The 27926-nt window shown below is 47.0% G+C and overlaps 1 protein-coding gene across 2 annotated transcripts; it reads left to right on the top strand.

The window, feature by feature from the left end:
• Positions 1-27232, top strand: Pif1B (PFTAIRE-interacting factor 1B). 2 transcript variants are annotated; one of them, XM_077665982.1, is made up of 4 exons: positions 1-235; positions 8482-8559; positions 23262-23348; positions 24091-27232. In XM_077665982.1, the coding sequence occupies exons 1-4, from the start codon at positions 118-120 to the stop codon at positions 24363-24365; spliced, it is 558 nt and encodes a 185-aa protein (XP_077522108.1). In that variant the 5' UTR covers positions 1-117; the 3' UTR covers positions 24366-27232. The 2 variants fall into 2 exon arrangements, with proteins under 2 accessions (XP_077522108.1, XP_077522109.1); XM_077665983.1 differs by lacking the exon at positions 8482-8559 and having other exon boundaries at positions 50-235.
• Positions 27233-27926: the final 694 nt, after the last annotated feature.

Here is a 27926-nt window from a genome sequence, read left to right as displayed (position 1 = left end):
CGGGTTTTGGCGCCCGCGTTGCGAGCGCCGCGTCGTCGTCGGCGTCAGCCGAGGGAAAGAGAGTCGGCCCACAAGACTCGCCAGCCGCATTCGAGGTCCGCTCGTTGCACGCTCAGGATGCTCGCCGCAAGGTCCTCGGTTCCCCGGTGGTGCGCTTTGGTTGCCGTGTGCTGCCTGGCAGTCGCGGCCGTCTGCCACGCGCTCGAACAGGATGACAGCACGGACAACGCCACAGGTGAGCAGACGGCTTCTGGAATCGCGTCGTCGCATCTCTCTAGTATACGTCCGTGCTGTTTGATGCCACAGGGGGCTGTGTGCTTGACGTCTGCTTCTTACCGCGCCTGTGTCTTGTATCACGCCGACCTCGTTTACCGGCCCTCCCTCCGTCTTCATCTCGGTTTGAGTCAAGGACGGGGCTTATCGGGATCAGACGTTTTCGGGGGAAACTGTGCGTTCCTGGCACTGAGCGCAGGATGCACGATAGAGCGTTGATACCACTGGCGAGAGAGCTTGTTCCTCCGGGACTGAGAGCATTGGTTCCTCTTGAACCTATAGCGAAATCAGATTGTTTCGCGTGAAACTTGTTCGGCAGCTTTAGTTGATCGAAGGTGTCCCTCCGGCGTACTCGCTTGCCATTTACTTATGGTTGTCGGTTTCGGTTGACTGCTGGGTCGACCGTAATGCGAGCGATGTGGCGATTACGCTGTTACCGAAGTGGTGGTCATTTGACAAATGTATCTATTCGTGTTATGTGTTTCACCACAAAAGCCCAACTTAATTTTTAACACGGTGCCTCTATTACTTCCGCAATTCTGGAACTCGTGTGTTGTTTGCCCGAGCACTTCTCAGTGCTTTCGCCATGGCGTATCCCCATACGGTGAAGCGTAGCTCTGTGTCGCTTCACATAGGACATGAGACAGTGTGTGCTGAGTTTGTCACCACGGTACTTGCTCACAACATCGCAAAGGTTATTTGTAATGGCAGCGTTGACTTCGAAGGTTATTGCGTGGTTCTGAGTGCAGCAAGGCTACAATCTCCGGCACGTTGTCAGCGATCTTCACGTTACAAAACTCTGTTGGTGCAAACCACAACATAGTCTTATGTTCAGCAGCTACTATTGTCTGCATAGTTCACACAAGGGGTGAAAATAAATTGCTGGTAAATTTTATGTCATGTTAACATTATCGAAAAGCTTCACAGCACTAACAGCTGCTAGCAAAATGACGGAAGTTGACAGGGCTCGCGCAGATTCGTGCCAGATTTCATATTGAAGGAATATTACATATAGACAGTGAACCAAATGAACAGCATGACGCACAAACCATGAGCACTCACGGATGCACGGTCGTCACAACTTTCACCAGTAAATGGTCATAGCGTTATGAGCAGTGAAATTTTAGTACGCTGATATATTCTATTTCGCTCAAATCGACCGAAACTGCAGCCATGAGTTGAGTCCACGGACCTATGCTCACCACCGGGCAGCAATAGCTGCTTAGCTAAACTACTGCGGTGGTTCACTGAAAAATAAAACTTCATGCGTTACATGTATTCAGCAGCTATGTTGGTTGGTTCACGCATGGATCATTCAGTGGTTCGTAAATTTAATACAAATAATTAATGACATGCCACACTGCGTAAGATACCAGCTAAGGGTACGACAAGGAATGAGACAACCGAATTGAGCTTCGTAGCTCGTGAACGCAATACAAAGGAGACGACAAACTGAGACAATAGGTAAATTTGAAGAATTCAATCAGTACCGTTCTTAATCGTGGCAGTCTACACTGAGGCGACGCTTTGCTGACCGATAATCTTTTGAGCCTTAGGAATTCTCGACAGCGCTAGATAATTATTCATTTACTTGTGGAGAAATATTTATTCATAATCTATTTATTAAAGAATAGCATAACTCTTTTTACAACCAAGATAAGAGTGGAGTCCATACCCAACAATTCTGGACAAAAACAATATGTACGGGAGTTAATGAGCGCAATTTTTTTTTTCATTTTTCAAGTATTCTAAGAATTCACTATGACAAACAATTTATCCGCAGATAGCTCCTCGGCAGCCTTGCATTTTTTTGCTATTAAAGTTCTTGCTATTGTCAAATATTTTTCCCACTGATTTTCTCTGGCAGTCTTAAATACGTGATGCGAGCGATGGAAAAACTTCAAAATCTCAAAAGAAAGATCTTATTACCCATCGGAAGTTGGGTTGAGTTGAATTGTTGTATGCTACAGGTTAATGGAATTACCCTTGCTTATTCTGCCGGCAATTGCTCCACCGTCCATCGGAAGAATAGGCCATTACCTCCACTATCTCCACAGCAATATCATACAGTATTCCAATATTCAAAATCTTTATCTGAAAATGCTGGACTTGGGAAAAAATCAGATGCAACAAAACACCAACGCTCTCCAGTAAATCGAACACTCACTGTCAAAACACACTTTATCAGATACTACACTTAAAAACTCCGGATAAGGCTGACGTCTCAACAGCCCAACAAGTGCACGAATGCTGCTTGCCTAACCAACTGTAGTATCCTTTGCCCTTTCAAACCAGGAACAGCTCTGAACGACGCAGGGCACTTAGTTCGTGCGCACTTCGCGCAGCTCAGGAAGTGTCAAGAGCGTCAGTCTACGTCATCTCGAGCACGCTCGTATCAGTATCTAAGAGGCGCCGAGTGCCATGACCCCTTCGCTTCCGTCCCCTCCGTGCGCGACGGCTCCCAGCCATTTCCTCGGGAGATTCCAGCCCTCTACATATCTCCTCGTCGCCTGCCGAGCGTCGTATCGGCTCTCATAGACGCGTCGTGCGCTTTGCTTTGCTGATACATCTATCTCGCTTCCTGTCTTCTGGTTTCCTCCGTCCGAGTAGGCAGCTCGTGTTTCGGAGATAGGCGTCACTGGGGCACTGGCACTGTGGTGTCGGCATTCCTCTTTTCGCGTCTAGGCAAGTGCCGAGATAAAAAAAAAAAAAAACTTCCCGCCGGAGGCAGGCTCCGTAGTCGGTTGGTTTGGTTGGGTTTTTTTTTGGGGGGGGGAGGAAATGGCGCAGTATTTGTCTCATATATCGTTGGACACCTGAACCGCGCCGTAAGGGAAGGCATAAAGGAGGGAACGAAAGAAGAAAGGAAGAGAGAAGTGCCGTAGTGGAGGGCTCCGGAATAATTTCAACCACCTGGGGATCTTTAGCGTGCACTGACATCGCACAGCACACGGGCGCCTTAGCGTTTTCCTCCATAAAAACGCAGCCGCCGTGGTCGGGTTCGAACTCGGGAACTCCGGATCACTAGTCGAGCGCCCTAACCACTGAGCCACCGCGGCGGGGCTCCGTAGTTGATGTCGCTTCGCCGTTGTCCCGTGGAGCGCGACACTACTGACGCCACTAACACATCCGTCCGCCCTTTGACATGCCCGTGCCAGTACATGAACATCAGTACATGAGGACCAGCAGGTTGAGACCTGTTTATGAAAACCAGTGCGTGGTCATCAGCACACTGGGACCTGCACACTGAGATGTGTTAATGGGACCTGATACATGGTGATCTCATGTTCACTGAGACCAGTTCAGGGGGGGTACCAGCACACAGAAACCTAACTGTACTCAATGTTGTTGTTGTTGTTAGTGGCTATTTATTAATAAAATAGCAATGAAAAGAAAAGATGTTGCAAGACGCTGCATCTGGCACCGAAACCTGAAGCACCTGAGCTGCGGCTAGCGGGAATAAAAGGACAAGGAGAGTCAGTAATGCAACAATGCACCAGTACACTGATACCACGGAGGTCAGTGTGGGCACTAGTGCACAGAGACCAGCACATGGGCTCCAGTTTATACGCCAGTGCAATTAGACCAATGCACACAGAGACCTAGCTGTACTCTCCGTACCAGTATACAATGTACCGCAAATGCAACGACGTACTAGCACCAGTAATTAATCAATGTACCAGTCAGTGTGGGCACTAGTGCACAGAGACCAGCACATGGGCGCCAGTATATACGCCAGTGCAATTAGACCAATGCACACAGAGACCTAGCTGTACTCTCCGTACCAGTATACAATGTACTGCAAATGCAAAGATGTACTAGCGCCAGTAATTATTCAATGTACCAGTCAGTGTGGGCACTAGTCGACGGAGATCAGCACATGGGCTCCAGTTTATACGCCAGTGCAATTAGACCAATGCACACAGAGACTTAGCTGTACTCGCCGTACCAGTATACAATGTACCGCTAATGCAAAGATGTACTAGCACCAGTAATTATTCAATGCACCAGTCAGTGTGGGCACTAGTCGATGGAGATCAGTACATGGGCTCCAGTTTATACGCCAGTGCAATTAGACCAATGCACACAGAGACTTAGCTGTACTCGCCGTACCAGTATACAATGTACCGCTAATGCAAAGATGTACTAGCACCAGTAATTATTCAATGCACCAGTCAGTGTGGGCACTAGTCGATGGAGATCAGTACATGGGCTCCAGTTTATACGCCAGTGCAATTAGACCAATGCACACAGAGACTTAGCTGTACTCGCCGTACCAGTATACAATGTACCGCTAATGCAAAGATGTACTAGCACCAGTAATTATTCAATGCACCAGTCAGTGTGGGCACTAGTCGATGGAGATCAGTACATGGGCTCCAGTTTATACGCCAGTGCAATTAGACCAATGCCCACAGAGACGTAGCTGTACTCTCCGTACCAGTATACAATGTACCGCTAATCCAACGATGTACTAGCACCAGTAATTAATCTATGTACCAGTCAGTGTGGGCACTAGTCCACAGAGACCAGCACATGGGCTCCAGTTTATACGCCAGTGCAATTAGAGCAATGCACACAATAGACCTAGCTGTACTCTCTGTACCAGTATACAATGTACCGCAAATGCAACGACGTACTAGCACCAGTAATTAATCAATGTACCAGTCAGTGCGGGCACTAGTCCACAGAGACCGGCACATGGGCTCCAGTTTATACGCCAGTGCAATTAGACCAATGCACACAAGAGACCTAGCTGTACTCTCCGTACCAGTATACAAGGTAACGCTAATGCAACGATGTACTAGCACCAGTAATTAATTTATGTACCAGTCAGTGTGGGCACTAGTGGACGGAGATCAGCACGTGAACACCAGTACATGACGCTAGTGCAACGAGGCCAATTCATGGAGACCAGTGCACGTATGCCTATATGCGCCCTCAGTCAATACTAGTCTCGGCTGTCCAACAACGCCTCTTGAACCGTACCAGGCGGCGGCTACAGTCGCAAAGACAACAGCGACGACTCGGAACGAGTTCGTTCCGACCAGCGCACCCCTCGCCTTGCCTTTCTCGCCTTATGTCTACGTGCGCACTTGGCCGCTGCGTCGGGTTTTTTCCGCGAAACGGTCCGGGGACACGCACATCCTTGAGCCAGCCATACGTGCGCGAACGAGGATACATATACTATATTCACCGCACATCGAGATTCCGCGAGAACCGCGCTCTCGCCGTTCTCATGGTGTGGGTCTCTCCATTTTTCTTCCTCCTGCATGGTGTGCTTACTTCTCTATAAGCGTTCACTTCCATGCAACGCCATTTCTTTATTATCGCCGTCTCGCGTTGGCAAAGTCGACAAGGCGCCATATCTGAAACTGGAATCGTACCTTGAATTTACATAGCGAGAAGGATACTTTATTGTCTACTATTAGATGCAACCTTGAAGGGGAGGGACGGAGGTTGGTTTCTTTTTAATCTCCATGCGACCTGTAGTTTACGGTCGGCTGTCACATCGGATTAGATTGGTCATCTAAGTAAAACATGCTTACTGCTGCGTCCGGCTACATCAAATGGCGAGATGGGACCTCTACGCATTAGTCATGGTCATGAGTTCAGGGGCAAATTTATGCTATGATGTTGGTGAAGAGTCAATTTTTCTTATTCCTCTTTAGAGAGGCCAAAGGTTAGTGGGTTGCGGTGGGTCTCACAGAGATAATATATTTCTCCACAAATGATAAAAAACTGTAAAAGCTATAATTTCACCATGACAAACATCTTGCTCAAGCGGGAGATGGCCAATTAGAAAAAAGCTTCGTTGCATATGCGGCCTAGCATCCTACATGACTAGGTTATAAGTAACTCCCTGAGGAATGAACAGATGTTCGCTTGGTTTGGCACACCTTAAAACAAGGCAATAGCACCCTTGAGAAGGTACAGCCATGCATTCCCCTTCCATTGGCGCTCGTCAAACGTGATGGCACCAGTAGTCAGCTCAAAGGTCACTGACCTCTATCACGCATAAACGAACGCCTTTGCATCACTATCTCCAACCTGGTGCCGGCGCACGCGAGGCTTGCTTCTAGACACGCATTGCCGAAGGCATTTGTCGTTTCTAAAGAAATGAAAAGACTGAATTGAACAAATGAATGAAAGCGCGCAGTCAAGAGAATGTGTTTACGGTCGGGGGTCCAGGGTGAGGTCAACTGCGGGTAACAGGGCAGGTCACCGCGGGCCACCGCCCTGCTACTTTCGGTCTGGACGGCGGAGAGCGTCTGAGCACTGGCACAGAGGTAAAATAGAGATCCAGAACTTGATAAGGGGTACAGTGGCCTTCTTATCGATAAGTTCCAAAAAGAAAGGCCACTAATGGGAACAGGTCTTCCTTAGCATTCCACCGGACGTCCCGGGGATTGCAAAGAAACAACAGACGAGCTCGTGGTGGTGGAACCGCGCCGAAGCTCCTGTTGTTCTGATCGATTTCTTCAGCGAAGCGTCGCTGAACTTCGACAGGGTGCATATTTTGGGCTCGCTCCTCAGTGGCGTCTGCACTGCGCTTATCAACATTGTGCATTTGTTTTATTTTTTCGACAGAGGTTAGAGTGAGGGGGAGAGGAGGACGCAATTCGGTATTCAGGTCACGTCTCGAGCGTCTCCCTCGACGAACGACCGTCCTTTTTCTATGCCCACAGGTTTGTCAGGTCTTTATAAAAGAGCGTTCGAAGAAAACGTTGCGCTAACGAGAGCTCTAGGCAGAGAGCTCAACAAGACTCGCTCCGCTTTCCTATTCTCCTTCCCCGAACCACGCCTTAGAATGAAAACAAAACTGATAGCGACTGATCCGACCTGTAACCATCCCACACAAGAAAAAAAAAAGGACACATGCTTTGCGGGTTTTTGGGCTTGTCTTATTTCGTTGAAATCAATATCAGCCTAGGGGTGTAGCGAAAGGACTGCAGAGAATTATAGAAATCACGAGAAAACGAAACGACGTTGGTCTCGAAGGAGCTTTCCCCGTGTCGTCCAATCAAGTGCCGCAGGGTGTTAATGCGTTCGGCCACAAAACACCGCCTCATAGCTATCGCGTCGCCGATCTGACGCGATTCGAACGCGCGACCTTACGCTGTCGGCCGTTTGTTTGTCACTGGAATTTCTCGGTCGCTGTCCGGGCTTTTACCACACGGTCGATGCGGCGACATCGTCGTGGCACATATTATTTTTTTGTTTATACTTTGGGGTGCGACCTGGTTTGGAGAGCGTGTCGTGTAATTATGGGGCCGGTGGTACAGTTTCTCTGTCCATGGTTTAAGTGAGTTTCTTTTCTTTGCTGAGCTGATTGTTTTTGCTTTTCTATTTTCACACGCCTTACGCGTTACCGAGGTTGTGTTATTTTGCACTGATTATTCAAGCTACTGCTGTTGTTTGCACTGTTCTCAAAAGGAAAATGATAAGAACCATGACATGTACAGTCTGCTGATCGACTTCGACTGTTTGATCACACAATAGTTGTACAGTATGCTGACTATTTGATTGTCCATAACTGTTGTATAATCAAGCAATCAGTAGGCATACTGTATAAGTCACAGTTCTCGTAAGATTCTTTCTGTACCTATTGTATAATACATCTGCATCATCATCAGCTCGACTAAGCCCACGGCAGGACAAAGACCTCCCCCATATCTCTCCCATTAACCATGCCCTGTCCCAACTGCGGCAACCGTATCCCCGAAGAATTTGTATAACGTATATTCAATTAAAATCATGCAGCTAATTTATTTTGACCTTACAACTATTGTATAATCAATAAGGCAAAGCTCGTACATTGTCCATATTTATTGACAGTTTCTTTTCAATATTTAAATTTATTTAGTCTAGCATTTATTTTGATTTTTGTTTTAATTAAAATACAAGTGCAAGTCCAGAACAATTAAATACAATTACCAAACGCATTTACTATTCGTTATTTCACAATAAGAATTCAGTAAACATCCCTGAGCCTGGCCTTTCTTTGACAGCTTTCGCTATGATAGGTCACCTTTTTCTGTTCCTCTTTTTCTACGTTGAAATATTTTTCATTGCTTCGTGCGTCAATGCGTTCATTAAATTGCTTTAAACCCGTTGTGCCACGGGCGGTGCGGGTAGGGCGATTTTTAGTTTTACTCTTTTTCTCGAGATGCCCACCACCTAACGCATGTCGACCTTTCTGTCCAGGTAACCTTTTGTGGGTTCTTGTGCGTGGCCCTCTCTTGGGCCTTGCCTCTCAACTGCCCTTTTATCCGAGCCTACCAGGTCAGTGGAAGTTTGTTACGGCTAAAGGTTGATGCTAGAGATCGGCATAAACCCAAAGCTACAGCATGTTCGGCAGGAAATATCCTTCGTGTCGCGTAAATTGTTGGCTGGGTATTTTAAAACGTGCCTAACTGCCGAACCAGTAGACTGCTGCTGTAACTCAGGTGATAGTGCCTCTGCTGTGACGCGTCTTCTTGTGGGATTTGTTGAATTGGTTCTATAAACGCTTCCAAAACATCCTCCACACTGAAAATAAAACTTCGAATACCTGCCGAGAGGTTATCTTCATAACGCTCACACACCAGTCTATCCAGCTCTATTTTTGGATGTTTAAAAATGCAGGAGCGTCTTGTAAACTATGTAAATCGCGTTTCGAACGTTTTTCTTGGCATTCATGTCTTTTAGATGTTGGAAACCGTATTATGACGTAGAATATTCACAATGTAATTTATAACATTATATAAGACATGTATTATAATTCTATATTAGAAGATTTATTGTATAAATCAAAACAATGGCCATGCCCTTAGTGAATTTCCTTACATCAACGGCAGCGCAAACGTATGTTTATAATTCTCTGCTGTCGGGTCTATCCAGCGGAAATGCTTGTTCACGGTCTCTGATTTTCCGCCGTAACCGTGGTTCGACGGACATCGTTTACACGTTTACGTCCAAAAAGACCTAAGTGCCCCCCCCCCCCCCCACCCCCAGCTATGAATAATTTAGCGTTTTAATTGGTGACAATGTTATGAAAATATCTCGCGAAAATTCTCAATGTAATGATGAAAAGTTTCAAAACAAAGAGACGCCGACGAGTAAAACGTTTTTTTCGTTTTACTGGTCGGCGTCTCTTTGTTTTGAAATGTATCCCCCCGGCCAGACGGGATTCCGTCACACTCTCGACTTCATCAATGATGAAAAGTGTTCCAAGGCTTAATCGGCGTCCACAATTTTTCGGCAGTAACTTTAGTTCAACGCGGGAGCCTTGCACACGCCAGTTTCAGGTGTAGCTTTCTGTCGTCGTACGCTGTCGGCGAAAAGCCAAACTGGTAAGAACACATGTAAAACGCTTTGCCGACTGTTATTACCACGGTCTAGTCAGTTTCTTGCACAAAGACTGCTTAGGTGCGCACGCCACTGATAAACTCCCGTTTCGAATATAACGGCCTCATTTATGTCCTACAAGGACCACCTGGTCTAAACGAATAACGAAATCGTACGCGCTCGCGTCACGGCTACAAACAGGGAATGTTCCCGGCTTCGTAACTCGGAATGTCAAGCAGGAAAAGTTCCTGGAACTCCCGCACCAGTCTGGTTTCTTTTTTTAGCGCCCAGCTCGCATCGGAGAGGGTTATTCGCTGCTGGGTGCCCGTTCGCGGTGGAATTTCAAGCAGCAGGATTCCCACATTTCGGCGCAACTGCAGAGCACACACACGTGCGTCGCATCTTGTTTCACGCTACGTCGAGCGCGACGCTCGCTGGGAACCCGTAATCGTCGACGAGGATCAACGGGCAAAGGAAGGGAGAAGGCGGGCAAGAAGGAAGGAATTCCTTCGCTTGTGCGCAATGGTCTTAGGAGACATTGCTGCCCAAGCAAGGCAGACAACGCGCCGTGTTGAAACGCAGATAGGCGGTACTTAATAAGTAGACCCGCACGAAGTGTCGGAGCTCGAAATGCAACTGTGACTGACCTGACCAACTGAGGCTTCCGGCCGATGAAATTGTGGTTAAATATCTTGCGAAAGTTAGTCAGAATTACCAACCTATGTATTTACGCGATAGCGTATACAGCTCATTCGGTCGAAAAGCCGTCGGCGTAGTAGTAGTCGGCACCGCGCGTCGGAAATGGCTTATGGCTTATAGGGGTTTAACGTCCCAAAGCAACTCAGGATATGAGAGACGCCGTAGTGAAGGGCTCCGGAAATTTCGACCACCTGGTATTCTTTAACGTGCACTGACATCGCACAGCACACGGGCCTCTAGAATTTCGCCTCCATCGAAGTTCGACCGCCGCGGCCGGGATCGAACCCGCGTCTTTCGGGCCGGCAGCCGAGCGCCATAACCACTCAGCCACCGCGGCTGCGGCGTGTCGGAATTAATCGGGGCTGCGTAAAAAAAAATCGTATCACAGTGCTTTGTGGTTCCAGTGATTGATGATTGGTTGGTGTGTAATAGGCGTTGACGAGTTAATGAAATCGTTTAATTAATTTATTAATTTAAATTAAATAAGTAAAAATGGAAAAAAGGGGCTCAAAAGTGTCAAAATGCTCAGAATGAAAATCAATGCTTTATTATGCTAATTAGAAAAATTTAGAGTGTTTAACTGATAAATTAATTAATTTAGACAATAGAAAAAAATTAAAAATACGCTCAGAGGTGCCAAATTGCTCATAATGGAAAGCCTTACCCACTACGCTATCGCTTCATAGCCTTTAGGCGGAGCTTAAGTGTCCTCTCCAATTGCTTTTCTTCTGGCTATTGAGTGAACATACATGGATAGTGCAGGAGTGATTGAGCGTGTAAATGAGTGGATGATATCATTGACTGGGCGACAAAGTCGATTAGTAAGCGATCAAGCAAGGAAGGGAGCCGAGTGAATAAGACATGAAACTTTTAATATTTTTTCCCCCGAGGAGTTGGAACAAACCCGAGTTAATGACGTCACGGTCGATATCAAGATGAAGGAATTGGCACAGCCAGGGCATGTACTGCGAAGGCAAGATAACCGATGGTACGTTAGGGTAACAGTTGATTCCAAGAGAAGGCAAACTTAGCATGGGGCGGCAAAAAGTTAGATTAAGAAGCTTGCGGGACTAACGTAGCCGCAGCTAGCACAGGACAGGGTTAACAGGAGAATTATGAGGGAGGCCTTTGTCCCGCAGTGGGTGCACTCAGGTTGTTGGTGATAACTAAACACTGCACAGAAAGTAGCAGGCGAGTGTGGAGTGTCAACAAATATCTTTCCGAAGGTGAGTGGATATGAACGCATTTGGCACGATGCGAACGCCTGCTAGTGCTATTTCCACACTGCCGGATTATACCAGTTCATAGCTTGCACCAATATCGCTTAGCAACCAGATGCAAAAATCTCTACAATATAATAATCGCGGGTTTCTAGACATGACTTTCCTCACTCAAACTGTACCGGCTGGCTTATACCCTGCGCAATACCGAAAAATGGTTTATTCCTTTTTGCCGCACCAACTATGGGAATCAAATGTTAGGTTACAATATGCCGCAATTATTAAACCAATTACAGTCGATGAATGTCGATATTTCAAAAAGCAGCCTGCGCGAAATTAAAGCCGCCTTTACATAAGCAATAAAGCGCTACCTCAGTATATATATATTTTTTTTTATGTAGAAATGTTTTGAATGTATATCTGTGTCTCTGTGTAAAACGTTTTGTCTGTAGTGTTGGCCGATCTTCCGATGTTTGCAATCTTTTACATCGTACTCATATTTCCTGCTGTACGCCATGTAAATGGGGGTCCGGGGGTCACTCAAGTGATCTGCGATCACTTTTTACCTGGACTTACCCACATCTATGATGCAAATAAAGTAAACTTGAAACTTGAAGCAGTTTTTCTAAGGAGCGCTACCTTGTTTTGCGGGCAATTAACCCGCACACTCGGGGCCAATGGAGCCCCACTCAACGCTCTTCACATACTCAAACCGTGAAGTGTCCCCCGATTCCAGGATGATGCATACTCTCTGCCAAATAGAGGAATGCATAACCCTCAAGGGTCTCCGCTGAAGTATGCGCGAGCATCCGCGCTCGTTGGCACCAGAAAGTTGCTTCTCTGTAGCCCTAATTCCACTTACAGACGCGCCCGGAAGGAATACAGCTAGAGGACTCGCAAAGAATCTGCTAATGAGGTGACGTAGTTGCAAAGGGGTAGACACATCGTTTGCTTATATGGATAGAGGCAACTGCGTTTCAGCCAACACGTCACCGCGACGCGACACAGCGCCGTTACGCAAGGACCACCGGGAAACGCCCTCAGCGCGTGCTACGTGCTTGAGCCACGCAGAAAGTCATCTCCTGGGCCCTTTGTATAGGAGCCGCCGCCGGCAACGCATTTGCATGAACGGAACTCGCTGATGCGCGTGTTTAAATCTGGCTTCGTTGCGCCTACAGCGTGCAACGCGGTTAACGGCAGCCTTCGCTACGTCTCCAGCGTTTTTTTTTTAATTTTTTAAAATTGGTTTTTGGGGAAAGGAAATGGCGCAGTATCTGTCTCATATCGTTGGACACCTGAACCGCGCCGTAAGGGAAGGGATAAAGGAGGAAGTGAAAGAAGAAAGGAAGAATAGAGAGGTGCCGTAGTGGAGGGCTCCGCAATAATTTCGACCACCTGGGGATCTTTAACGTGCACTGACATCGCACAGCACACGGGCGCCTTAGCGTTTTTCCTCCATAAAAACGCAGCCGCCGCTAGTCATATTTCTCTCCAGCGTCTTTCTTTTTTTTTGCATTTAAATAAAAAGGAAACGTTCAGGGAAGTTGCAAATGGATGGCCGGTTAGTGGGACAAATAATGTAGTTTCTTAATAGCATGAACCACTCATGCGATCAGTACGTCCACATCTGAAAATGCTTGTAACGATCACAGCTGCATTTCGGTGGCGTGGAGTGCGCGCCGAAGACGACAACGTACTGTCGAGGTCAAAAGTTTCTAGATGCGCAAAATTCGATCTCACTGCTTATGTACGATCACCTGTCAACGATGACTTCATCACGTCCAACATTCTTGGACAAAAACTTCGAATATTTGAAAACTGTAAGCTATGTTACGGAAATGTTGAAGGTAATAGTCCATTCTTCCGATGTGCAACAAAATCTTTTAAAGTTTTTCTATTGCTCGCGTCGCGAGCAGAGAAGACTGCAGTAGAAGACCAATGGGGAACGCTTTTTAGTGCAGAAAAAACATTAATAGCAAAAAAATGCAAGTCTGCCGGCAGGAGATCTGCGGATATCTTGATTGATATAGTGAACTCTTACATTATATGAAAACAATTACGTTGATAATCTCTCCCCTTTCAAAAATGCTTTTGTACAGAATTGTTGTTCACGCATGTCCAACCCTCATCTTCACAAGCTTGATATCGAGACACTCTCCAATAGCAGGGATATCGGCCTAAAATTGCCGCCTTTGCACCGAAGAGAGTCTTGGTAGTATACCATCGCGAAAACAGCGTTTCAGAGATTACACACGGGTCGTGTGATATGTGAGCAATGCGTCCATTACTCGATATCATCGATCCGCGCGCGTCGACTGTTAAACCAGATAAAGAAAGCCGTCCTTCTGGACAACAGATCAAGACGAGGTTCGAAGAGCCGGTACGATCGAAGCCGTCGTCCTCGAACGCGAGTACGTTGACATCGGCTGTGAGCAAAGAGATGGCAAAGTGTGATGTGGTGACCATTTCATGGCCTGTGTGAGAAATCAGTGGTGACAGTAACAATAGCGAGGACATCTCATATGAATGAACCGACGAATTATCATCAAAATGTGTCACTTACTGGAAAAGCAACGCATTAGCATCAAAATGATGACACTTATAAGAAATGCTAGGAAAACAATTTCAGTGCTTATAATTCTGAGTTTTCTATGTCACAGTCACTCAGCCAATGTTCTTGAGTTGCTGTACGCGTAAGGAATCTGCGCTTCAAGACGAGGCAGCTTTCGTTCGTCCCTTCTTCTTCTTCTTCTTCTTCTTCTTCTTCTTCTTCTGCTTTTCTTTTTCTTCTTTTTCTTTTCTTTTTCTTCTTTTCCTTTTTCTTCTTCTTCTTTTTCTTCTTCTTCTCAGTAAGCATGGCATATACACACGCAGGAGGATTGGCCAAGGTTCAGTCCCTTCTTCTTCTTCTTCTTCTTCTCCTCAAGTCAGTCCCTTCGAAGTTACTACTTCGTTCTTATCGGTACGAGCCGTGTTCATACTTACAGACTAGGTCAACATGAGAAGTCTGGCACCACATTTATCAGTGACCATGCTGCACTGAATCAGTGGTCACCACGACTGATTCTGTACCGGCCGTGTTGGCTCAAGGGCGATGGTGTTCAGCTGGTAAGCCGAAGGTCGAGGGATCGAATCCCCGCCTTGATGGCCACATTTCAACGCAGGCGCAATGCGAAAACGCCAGTGTGCTATGCTGTGTCAGTGAACGTTAAATAACCACATGTGGTCGATATTAACCACCTATCTGCCCTGCGGCGTCCTCATTGCCCAGATGCAGCCTTTATGCGTGAAAATCTTACATAGCATACCATACTATTATACCAGCTAGGCTTTATAAGGTCATAGTTTGGGCTTGTTGGTTTTGTTACATGGCTAGAGGAAGCAGTGCAAAAAGACGAGGACGAACACATAAGCTTTGCAGTCGTTTGCAGCCAGTAATTAGAGGAAGCGGTTCTTGCCTTCCAGTTATGTAGAACGGGGACGGCGACAGGAAACATTCATTTGTCTTAACTGGACGACTTGCGAGCCAAAGTATTTCTGCCGTGAAACCGCAGTGCTTTCAAGCCTTTACGCGGAAGATCGCTTACTGACAGTAACTTATACCGCTGTCGCACGGCTAGTTTCAATGACCATCGAGTCGAGGGTCTTCGAAATTCTCAATCGCCATCGAACTCGAATGAGTTGTATCGCTGCTACACGGCAAATCTCAATGGCTATTGAAATGGTTCTTGTGTCTTACGCCAAGCTTGTGTGGCGCCACAATCGCTACATTCGATTTTGCGCAAACAACAAAAATATTTTATAAATGTATACCAAATGCGGAAATACCCTTATTTGGAGTCACAGGAGGTATATTCAGTTGTTATTAAAGGCCAGTTGTGTTGTCTTAATTGACAGACACTGCCTTTTGCAGGATCTGCTGTCGTAGTTTTGTAGCGCTCTGGCAACGCTTATACCGCTGGCGTTTCCGTCTTCTGCGATGGAGAGTATAAAATTAATGCGCTTTAAGCCAGACTGATACAATTTTAAAATTATTGTACAGACTGCTTGCGTTAAAATTTAGGAGAATAATGTTTGTTCATGCTTTTGTACCGCGAATGTATAGTGTACGAAATTGCGCTTGGCGCCGCTCGAAGCAACGCTAGAAACCTTGGGCAGCGCTCGAAGGCCTTCAAAATCTCGATAGAGTTCCGCGCTGCTCCGTTGACTCGATAGACTATTGACTCGATGGCCATTGAAACTGCCCGTGTAGCAGCACTCGATCGCCTTTGAGTCGATAGACTATCGGTTCGAGGACCTTAGAAATGCCCTTGTGACAGGGGTATTAGACGGGTCGCCTTACACTTGTCCTTGACACGGAAACAACCTGAAAGGTAACTGCAGACCTGTTTGCAGTTTGTATTAAGTAGCAGAGGCTCGTAGTTTAATCGAGTGCCATACACGAAGCCAGACGGACAGACTATACCGCGTCGAGAAATGCTTGCACAATTCCTCCTTTGCGGAACTGCTCTGTCATACTTCAGCCAGGCGGAACACGCACTTGCACACTCGGAGACACGATCGAGGACAGCATCAGAAACGATGCCGCGGCCAAAGAGCTATAGGTGCGAACCAGAATGGCACCGCCCAGGATTCCGCACAGAGGTTGCATAAAACATGCACCTCAGAGCCGCATATCGCCCCCGTCATTTCTCCGTCAAGGCCTTGTCTCGCTTCGGCGACGGCTTCCTTGACGCGACTGCCCGAGTCTGCCACGGAGTCGGTGATGATCCCTCTTCTCTCCTTCCACGCGTGCCGAGCTTGTGACGACACCGTTGCAGCGCCTCAGACCGTGTGTGTGTATGTGTGCGGATACGTGACTCCGGAAGGCTTTTCCTCGGAGTTCTCGCTTGAACGACTCGTGGAGCGAGAGGCCCGGCTGTCGGATGTGCGTGGTTGGAGGAGTGCGTGCCGCATGTGTCAACTCCTCGAAGCAGTGCCAGTCATCTTCAGTGGGCGACAAAAGCTGGCAGGCCGCGCACCGCCGCGGCTGTGGACCGTGAAGGAACTCGTCACGGTGCAGGGCTGAATCAGGGAGCGCTTCCGGCACTTGCCAGAGGCGATATGCACTGCGTTCTACTGGCGCTGGAGGGGAACGTACTCTGGCGATTACCGGACATAAATCGCCGAAGTAGCGAATGCGCGTTTCGATTAGCCGCTGACAGTGAGAGAGGATGAGAAAACTTTATTGTAGGTTTTCCATGAAGGTTGGGGTTCTTATTTTGAAAGCCTAGTGTTGGTTGTGATGGCATGCTCACGAGTCTAGCAGGGGTTGGTGGTCGGACAAGTGAATAGACAACCAGCAGTAATTTCCTGCGCAACCCCTGAGGAAGGGGTGGGGTGGTTTTTGTTGGTGTACACACTCCCTCATTTTTCTGAAGGCACCTCTTAATTCTTAACGATATAATTTTTTTTACACTCATGTCTACCAAAAATGGCTACCGGCTCTTCTGTACCCTCAGCACCCCTAGAAATTTAGACCCCCTCCCCCCTCTAAATCCAATTCCTGGCGAAACCCTGACAACCAGTGCCGCCACCAGGCTTCTTTCGGGATGGCGGCTTTGGGATTAAGGAGTGTCCAGATATTCCCAGACCTCGAGCCTGAGAAGGCGCTACATTTTTGCACTGAGTTGGTGGGGTGGCTGGACTCAGCCGAGTGCTCTGCTGGACGAAGCACTCTTCTTTGGCGCCCCGTTATTACTGTCTTGCGCCAACCATGATCACGTCGTTGCAGCAAAATTCCTCAGCGCCTTCCGTTGTTGTTGTTGTTGTTGTTAGTCTTACTCTCAGCCACCAAACTATTACTCTTTTTTTTTTTCATTCACCCGCTCCGCGACTGCATGCACTAAATCCCCACTCGCCAGTTGTGCGCTGTTCTTCTCGAGCGCTTCTGATGCGGCTTTGTGAGCGGGTCTCGTAATACCGTTAAAAAAAGAAACAACATTTCAAGCGTAATATTGGCAGGTGTTGCTTCTGAACTGTGACGGCAGAGAATGCACACCTGTTTTAGGCTGAACATTTCACGTGCACATCACACACGGCTGGCTCTGCGCTCTGACACATCGCCTTTATCCAACCTAGCCCCTATACTCACAGGCAAAATAAATCAAAATAAATAAACGCAGAAACAGGCCCTTAACTAGTGTGACTTGCAGTTAACGTCGAGGTGAGAGAAGCCGTCCATGCGTTACAGAAACCGCATAACGCGCTGTATGCGCTCGCTATTGCGTCGCTTCCGTGGAGGCGGTTGTGCAACACACTGAAACCTTGCATAACCGAAGCGCACACTCCAAACACATATACAGTTGTATGGTAGTTAAAAGGGACTGCACTAGAGGATAGCTTACGACCTTTTTACTCCTTTCTGTTTAGTGCACTGTATACGTCTACCTGGCAATCAGAGCGTTGCCATTTTTCTTTATTCCTGACTGGCATTGAAGTGGGAAAGAGAGCACGAGTGAAAGGAACATGAATCCCCGAGACAAAGCTCTTGCGTACGATTTCGCACATTGCGGACGGAAGTGACTCACGACAGCACGACGTCTCCCGTTCTTCCGTGTTTGTTTTTTCTTTTTTTCTCAGAGGTCGCGTGATAGTGAAGTGGCGAGCCTCGTACGCAGGTTAGCCGTACAACTGGTCCCCGTGGTTATGGGAGAGGACCGCTCCGACAACCGAATACTGCAGTCATACCTTATTTAGAGGCGAACCACTCTCCTCCTTTTGAGGGAGGTAGAGTGTTTGAATTCCCATACTTTCGCTGGCTCAGCGGTTTTGTAACGACCACGTGAACCTCCCGGGTAAGTGCACGTGAACCTCCCGGGTAAGTGCACGTGAACCTCCCGGGTAAGTGCACGTGAACCTCCCGGGTAAGTGCACGTGAACCTCCCGGGTAACTGCACGTGAACCTCCCGGGTAAGAGCTCGGTTTTCGGATGAGTTAGAGGAAAATGTGTCATTCGGTGTTTGACCGAACAGAAGAAAGAACAACACAGCTTGCAGCCAGCGAATTGCATGTTGCTTGCATATCTTAACAACTAGTATAGCGGTCAGGGATGTCTGAATTGAAGTTACAAAAACGACTGCCGTCATCGAATTTGGAAGACTAGAGAGAATAGGGCGGCACCTGGATTCGAGAAAAAGAACGAGTAACTAGAGAACTTATTTACCTAGCATAGATTCGCAGGTTTTGTGACCTGCCTACAGTGCAGCGCGTCAGGCTGCTAGCTCGGCGCATGAACGGTACATCCGTTAAAAACAATAACATGCCCAGCGGGGGTGGCTAAATCCGCTTCGCCGGTGCGTGGGAGCAAAGTTGGGGGCTTCGCATGGTTTTACGCATAACCGGAACAGACTTTGCATGCCCTGCTTGCATCCAACGCGAGCAATGTGCTGCACATACCGCTGCTTAGTTGAGTCCCTGGACCTCGCCAGGGGCTTCCGCTTAAGAACGTCAGCTGGCTAATACGTCGGGGCGCGGAGCATCGTGGACGTCTTAGTTTCTCACAAACAGCGTTTCGGTTGTTACTATTTTTCCCAACAGTTGCAAGTGAAGCACCCTGGTAGAAGAACCACTGTGTCGTAGAAATTCATGAGCAGTGTATTGACCTGCGGTGGTTCTGGGCGTTCTCTCTGCTTTCTAAATGTCCCATATGACACTGCACCTTAAAAGTTGCTCGTCGTTTCACTACACTGCGAACAGTTGAGGCGTACACGTGGCGCTGAAGGAAGCAAGACACTTGGACCTTTCCCGCATTGCATTTTGAGACGGACTGCCTGAAAGCACTGCTTGAGGCACGCATTCGAGCTGTACATTATATACGGTTCTTAGGAGGGTGGAACATGTAGTGCAACTGCTTAAGCACATGCTGTTAGAATCACCCTTTTCTGTAATAAGAATAGTGTAGTAAGAAATGACTCCGTACGTATGCCCCCGGTTCTAAATTTTGTTGCAGTGAATTTCTGCAAATATTAGTTCCTCGGAGGAGGCGACTTCTTGGAAGCGCAGTCGCTGCATCTTTTTAACGACGTAAAGCACCGACAGATGGCTCTCGTTCAAAGATGTTCAGTGGGAAAGTAAGAGTTTACGGGGAGGGGGGATTTTATTCTTATTGTGACATTGTCATGTTCTATAGAAACGTCCACGAATTGCGACCCAGCTAAAACTTACATCTCGTGCTCCCCCATTTAACGTGCAGGAGGAATTGGACGTCTTTCTTTCTGACTTATTCTCGTCATTCCATCCGTAAAGCACGACTGCTCGCACATGTTGGTATACAAACACAGCCGCACAACGTATCAAGTGCTCGGCTCAGGGTTGTGGCGATGTGAAGAGAGATCTGCATGACATCAGTTTTCCAAACGTCGTTGTTCTCCAGTACGTGCAAAAAACTGTTCCTTTACCTGCCGCGGGGAAGCTGAGTGGGTATGAGATTCTGAAGTTTAGAGAAAGTTCGCGGATTCACCACCAGCCGTGGTAACCGCAAGTCAGCACGGAATCAAATGCAAAAAAAAAAACAACCGTGTATTGTGATTCTGGCACGCGTTACAAAATCCTTGCCACTTAAATCTCTCCGACACCTTCCTCCACGCCGAGTTTTACAGCCTCGGGTGTCGCTTTTCCATTTTTCACAATTCAATTAAGTTTGTGCTCCTGCGTTTATGCATTTGGCGCCGGCCCAGCTAAATGCAGTTGGCTCTAAACGGCGAACAATGCTATCTGCGATCTCGCACCCATTAGCCGTTTGTCTTAGCCGCTGATCTCCCGACATTTAGTTTGCAAATGAGAGAAATCGGCGGCTGTGCCAACTAGATTACAACCACGCCTCTCGCGGCGAGGTCAACAGGGTTATTTGCGCGTCTTGATTAGATAAAAAAAGTGAAAAGAAAGGGAGCAAAAAAAAAACAACAACACTCAGACACAGTTCGAGAACTCTCCTACGTTGGCAGCGTATTTGCGACGCAGTCATTTTCCTCTTGGCTGCCCCGGCAAACACAAAGCTCGATTTTTCAGCTCGCGAGCTTTGAGGTGTGCTGTAGCTGTTCTTAGTCTCCCAGAAGCGATTGCCAAAGTCGCAGGGGGGTCCTCTTTTCTGTTTCTTTTTTTTCTCTTCTGCAAGCGCGTTTGCGTCTTATTCAGCGCAGGACAGCTGCCGGCAGCTTGTGTACTCTAGGCCACAAGCCGGACGGAGTGAAGTGGCGTAACGCTATCTCATTGGGCGCTTGTTCGTTTTCTCTTTTATATCTTCTTCTTTTTTTCTTGACGTCCCTGTTCTGCCGTCCACGGCATTTTCCGGCATCCGGCAACAGCGTCTACAGGAATCACGCGACGAAGAGACCGCGAAGGCATTTTGCGCAGATGCGTAGGCGTTTGCAGACTGTCTTTGACGCCATTTCACCACCTGTACACTTTGTTGGTGAAATAAATGCTCATTGATTGATTGCAGTAGCGGTGACAGTGATCTACGGGGTGTGCTACTTTATGCTCAGCCTGCCAAGGCTGAGAGAAAGGTTAAGGGAGCTACAGTCTTTGTGAAAAGTATAGAGACCATGTTGTTTGATTATTACATGCCATGTAGTGGGGCTCCTGTAGCATCCATGGATGTTCTAACCATTGGAGTGGGGAGGATTAGAGCTCCTGTTTCCTTTACTAGGTTTGGAACGCTGGGGAGGGCTGTGCATTGTGTATAAGGGGTGTACATCGCTGAAGTCAGTGCATATAAAATAGAACGCAGTGTTCTACAGAAGGCCTGACTCTTCGGAACCGTACACAAGTCCTGCTGCAAGGGGCCACGAGTAGAAGAGGCTGATGTAGCAGTGTGAAGGGTAGAACTAATTGTTAGTCCTTTCATTAGCGACAGCACGAGCACCAGTGAAAGAAAGAGCGGATGAATTCATGTTTTGCTGGATTTTCTTCGATTCACATTATTCTCTCTGCCGCAGCCGAGGGAGGCACTGGCACAGCTCACCGCTTCCTGACATAAAAATCAATATTCGATTCATGCTTGTCAAGTTTGGGTGTAGCCGAGTATGCTATGCAAGCTGTTCAAAAATGTTTAGTGGAGCAACGTAGTTTGTCGTCTCTTATCTTTTCGCCTCCAGCACAGCTATATCGCTAAGCGTCAAACGCAGTCGTAGGGGTTACAAAGGCATGCTTCGAGACATGCGGCTTAGTAAACTGCAAAGCAAAATTCCCCACCCTCTGCACCCCTCCACCCGAAGTAAATCATTCAAAGTTCATGTAGATGACAGCCGGAAAAAACGATGTAGCGCTGTAGGTAGTGTGTATAAATAAATATAAATAAATATAAATCTACGGAGATTCACTCACGGATCTATCCATCCATAGTTGCAAGCCGCAAGTCTTCCCAGCGGTTCGGTTATCATAAGTTTTCTCCGCGAGACACCTACCATGTTTCGCCATCTGTGGTGCAAATATCTGCTTCGAGACCCTGGTATTACCATCATCACGTCGCCTCCATCTAAAACGATTACTCCGCCCGCATTGATTGACCTTCACACCAGAGGAGCGAAGATTCACGTGAGCCGGTGGGCGGTGTATAAGCCTGCATAACATTAACGACGTCTCCGGGATGCGTGTTACCCGCATTACGTGAGACTATACACCGCGTACGCAAAGCTCTCGAGTATCTCCGGGTTATGTCGGCATACGCGGAAGGCAAGCAATTCGAGTGCGCGAAAATCAGCAGCAACATGGGATGGGAAGTCCTGCTGCCGGCCCCCGTACCGTACGACTCCTAGTAATCAACATCACTCGTGGCAGAGCCCGTCTCCGCTTCGAGGCGTGGACAAACGATCGTTTCTTGCATTTTTTTTCCTTTCCTCTTTGACTTCGCGGCTTCTTTCCCGTTTGCGAGTCTTCTGTTTTCCTGTAGTCAGATCCTGTTGCGTCGTTACCCGAAGCGCGTACTGATATTCCCCGGATTTTCTCTCTCTCTCTATATCTACGCTTATTTATTTCTTTAAACGTTGTTTCTTTTTCGTACTTTTCCTCTCCTTTGTCCCCCAGGGTTTCTCTTATACATAGACGGTCGTTCTCTTATTTCTTGGAAATGAAGGAGACTCGGTTTAATCGCTTTTCGTCTCTGGACTTTTTTGTTCGTTTTGCGGATTTTTCCCGTATGGTACGATCGCTGCCTAAGCGTAAGGAGAAATAGTGGCTAAATATAGCGACCTTGCATGCCGACGCAGCGACGTGAACTTGGAGTACGCTTACGACGCACTTGTGCGCCGCTCCGCTTGATCGGAATGCTGTTCTGTGCGCTCTAAACACGAACATTACATCTATAGGAGTGCAAAAAGGGAGTAAGTTTCCCTCTGTACATAGAAGGAGTGCTAGATGATAGCTTATTCCCTTTGTATTCCTTTTTGTTCATATTGTATGGCATGCAGTTTGTGGGACTCGTGAAGTTCCTTACGGTGTATTCGGGGATCGTTTATATAAACAGGACGGGACTATCTTGGTTCCTAAACTTTATGGCTTTGTTTTAGATGAAGTATATGCGAGGGGAAAATATACCTGATTAGTCGCAAAAAGTTTCCAATTCTTTCTCTTACAGGCCAAAAAGTACACCTATGACTTTTGTTTACAGTGGCCCGTGTGGGCTGTTGACAGGTCATATGGGATCCAACAGCTATCATGAAACACTTAACGGAGAAAAACTATTTTTTTTCTTCTGTGCAGACTCCTGCCCACCCATTCCAAACTGTGACATCGGCTACACCTGCAAAGTGGTGAAGCACCCGGACAACTGCCCCATCTGCAAATGCGGTGAGCGAAGCTCTTCAGTTCAGAGACAGCAAAGATGAAAGCTACTATCGTGGAGGTCATGCATAGAGAAAAATGTTTAGGCAGCTTGTAATTAGCTAGTGACGGTGTGTAACTAATATACAGATCGATTGGTCAGTCAATCAGTCACGCAATTAATCATATCGTTAACCAACTATTAATCAGTCTGTCCTTTAGGAGCGCTTTGCAGCCTCCACCAATCTGACACACAACCGCCGATCCAATGTCTGGCGTCATTCACTTACTAATGTACTATGGTGGACAAAACTCTCCAGGACACGTGACAAGCGATTTTGGCTAACAGCTGCCATGTTTTTTAGCGATCACCTGCTATCACTAGCACATATCACAGCACCCGAGTCCGACTTTGACCTCGTCAAGTATGGCCTCCAGCCCGCGTCTAATCACAGAGCTATCAGCTTCCATTCCAGATGACGCGTCCTGGAGACTTTTGTCCCCGACAGTACTCACCGATCAAACAGTCAGTGAAGCAAACATGCATCTAGTATCACGATGAAAGAGCTAATTAACGAACTATTCATCAGTCAGTCATTTTAGGAGCGCTTTCCGGCCTCCACCAATCTGACATAGAATGTCCAATACAATGCCTGTCATCATTCGCAGACTAATGTGCTCACCGATCATTCAGTCAGTGAAGCAAACATGCATTCAGCTAATTAGTCAATCAGTCATGAGAACCTTCTACCGTCTTTCTGCGACGCAGTGCCATGCGACGACAAGCCATGCGTGCCCAAGGAGGGCTTCGGCTGCACCTCGATCCAAATGGCCACCGGATGCCGCATGTGTCGCTGCGAGCCCTGCAAGGAGCTCAAGAGCTGCGTCGCTCCGTGCACCAAGACCCGCAACACCGCCGGCTGCCCCGTCTGCGACTGTCCGGGCACCAAGGGGCCTTTCCCCACGACGGCCGGCAACCCCGAGGTCGAGAGCAGAGAACCCTTCGACTACCAGAACGACGCCGAGAACAGCTTCGACCCGTGAGGAGAGCGAGCTCGGGAGTGCAGTAGGGCCCGCGGGCAGTGTTCTCAACTTGGACTCGAGGGTGCGCTACAATCGTGAAAACCCTTGCTTGTGGATCTTCGCCGCATCAGTTATTCGCTGTGAATGAACAACATGTAGCCGCACTCGACGAAGTTTCTGTTGCATGTCTGCTTACCAAGCGGATGCAAGGAACCAAGCTGAGACTCCGTGATTGGTGTATGGATGACTTGGGTCCAAACGAACATGGAACAGACCGTGTAACCCGTCTCAGCTTAAGATGAACGGAACGCAGTGAATACCAACGCGTCAGTTTTAACTCGTTTTATGATAGCAGCATGTGAAGATTTCTCGCGAATTGAAAGTGCGCCAGCTTATCATTATGCCTTGTACCGTTGCCTTCAGTTAAGCTTAAGCTGATACGGTCTACGTTTCACTGGAAGGTCTTCGAAGTGTGTCGTTTGAAACACGAACCTCGGTTAATGCTGAATCAAACCCCGATGAGTTATCGCGCAGGAAATATTCACCTCTACGTGTGTGCCACCATATCAGCTTTACATTAGTCGCGAGTGTAGATAAATTACGGGAACACTTCGCGACAGTTTTTTTTTTTTCACTGAGAACAATAATAGTATCACGCGTGTTTTCGTTCCAGCGTATGGGCACCAGCGCTGGTCGCTGGCTGCTTCATCATCATCTTCACCGCGCTGTCTGTAAGCGCAAGAACAGCGTTGATGAGCTGAAATAAACGATGCTGTGTCTGTAGTCAGTAACCTTCGTAATGGAGCCACCTTATATACGCGGTTGAAAATAGCTCGCCAGGATACAGGCTTTATCGTGAACAACTCTGTATCACAAGATTAACTAAAATGCGCTGTTTTTATGCCAGTGTGTATGTGTGTTCATGTGTGTGAGATATACAAAGCAAGTCGCCCTTTGAGCAAGAGAGCAAAGTTTTTAAACCCGACAGCTGATGAATGGACAGATGGTTTGGATCCGTCCATGCAGCTGCACGCACAAACGTTGCCTTCAGACAATCACATTTGCCTTGTTGTAGACATCGACGAAGTCACGAACTTTTGTGGGAAACGCTTACATGAACATGTGCAATGTGCAGAGGTCAATGTGAATCGAGGAAACAATGCCAACCTATGCGTTTTTTTTTAAATGTACTATAGTGATTATGGTCAAGCGGCACCCATAGCTGGAAACTAGCAAGGTGACCAGTATGTTTTATGTGACCGCTGGCGGTGTCATTTCGTGCATCGAAAGAGAACATTTGCAAATATTTGCACAATGTGGACTCTGTCTGCATATTGCACGACGTGCATGGTCGCACGCAAGCTATTGTACAGAAATTGTAAACCTTGCACCTGCCGCCGTTTTGCTTCCTGCTAAGCCTTCAAAGCCAAAATTAGTTTTGCAAAAGACATTTTGTAAAAAAAAAACAACGGAATGACGTTAGCAAGTTATTTCCAACTGTCTTCAATTATGCATTCATAGCCATGGTGTGTGTTGATTTGACGCAGTGCTGATAACGAACTTTCACTGGTCTGTTATTTTCCGTAGGAGTGTCTCTGTCATGCGTTAAATTGCGCACGAAGTGAGAAAAGTGAACGCTGGCCACTACACATTTTATATTGAAATACCCCGGACATCAGCCATAAACCCAAATCAACTCTGTTCTTCCACTGTCCGGCCAAAGACCAGCCAAAGGTGCTGCACAGCTCATGACAGCGGCAGCATGAACTAAATTATGCAGGTTTTAGCGATGGTTTCGACGTTAAAGCCACTTTGGCCAAGGGGTTAGACAAAACTATTCCTTACGCCTTCTCTGGTACGCAGCGAGTTTCGGATTATCTCTCACGATAATCCGAAGCCTATAGTCGTGGTCGGGCATGCACGCATTTGCGTTTACAGTGGCAAGAGATTTCTGAAAGAATTAGTTGGCTTCTAACATCCCAGTCTGGCTACACGCCCAGCTTAACGCGAATGCGTGGCATGCGAGCCTTGGAAATATCAGAAACTGTTCTGGTAAAATTGAGCCTTGTCAAAACATTTCATAAAATTCGTGCGTTCCAAACAGCCCAAATCAGTCATGCACTGTTTGCGCCTGAATTTCAAATCTCTATGCATTTCAGCGCATAATACCATACTGGAGCCCCTGGTACTTCAGAAGATCAAATTCCGACGAAATTTTGTTTCATAATTGTGAAAACTGTGCATTGTGGCCACTGACCACCAATGCACTGTTGTAGCAATTGTTAGATTCAAAAACAGTTGCGAAATAAAATTGCAATGACTTTAAAAATAGGTTATGTAGAGGTCGCTGCTTTAGCAACGGTCAGAGGCCAACGAACGCGGTTAGTTTTAAAAGCCACTGTTTGAAAAGACTTCAGGCACATACGCAAACTCTCGTTTTGTTCACTTGTAATCAAAGTTTATGCAAAGATTGGCTTTGTGAATTAGGTACATATACAGATATAATACTTTCGTTTATATTTAAATCTTCCAAGGTTTCATTACGTGAGAAGAAAAAAAAATGTGAAGTGGCATTTACATTCCATTAGAAATTCTCTACCGAGCATTGACAACGAACTTGTTACGTCACGTCATTGTACACGAGCACATCATGTGATCCTGTTCAGTGTCCTAGTGCACACATATGCTCCCTGTGAAGTGTCTAACGTGTGCGCATGCCTGTTGATTTTTGGATCCCCGTCTATTTCAATGGTCGATCTTGCCTTGTAGCTGACACTGTGAAATGGTGTCCAGCTGAACACGACTGTTGCTACAGCATCTTTGTTTTTCATTGTCAAACGCCAAAGTACCTTTTATGCATTAAACGACATCGATACAAACCTCCCAAATATCATGTCTTTTTTTTTGGTTTCAATAACACAATATCCTATCGGTCCTATACGTGTAGAAGTGGTCATAGTGGACATGGAACTCAGAACAGCCATGCCATGTTGTAGTACTGTAGCCGTTGCTGCAGTAAAGACCAACACTGAATTTTAGAGACAAACTCATGGCATACACGACAGGCTCAGTTTCCAAGAACATTAACTAGGAATACGAGATTTGTCTATAGCACCACTGACAGCGCAGCCAGGGACGACTGTGCAGAAAATCGTGGTGACGTCCGCGTGAAGCTGAAAAAACTATTTTCGCATACTACGCAGCTTTGATATTTATATAGTCATCTGTTGTTAGATATGACCATTTGAACTTCATAGCAGAAAAAAACAGATGGCTGTTAATGCTTGTTAAATAGACGCAGTGACTGATGCCGCTTGACCAGCCGTCGCACGTCGTCGGCAAAGGTTATAGCGACGAGTGGTTGTTATCATAATAGCAGGACATTACACAGCCTCAAATATATCATGTCCATCACTTGCGATGAGATAAGAAAAGGTGAATATTGTATCTACGTAGCCTAGCAATGGCCTGTGAACGTGAGATTAAAGAGAAAAGAGTCATTCCTCAGGAGAAAATCTTCATTGTGCAGTTACTAATAAAAAAAGATTTATATTCATTTATACGCTGCAAGTTATTGCCGCA

This window comes from Amblyomma americanum, chromosome 5 (assembly GCF_052857255.1).
Source record: "Amblyomma americanum isolate KBUSLIRL-KWMA chromosome 5, ASM5285725v1, whole genome shotgun sequence".
Taxonomy (NCBI): domain Eukaryota; kingdom Metazoa; phylum Arthropoda; class Arachnida; order Ixodida; family Ixodidae; genus Amblyomma; species Amblyomma americanum.
The sequence above is the reverse complement of the archived record's forward strand: the minus strand, read 5'-3'. Positions and strand labels throughout refer to the sequence as shown.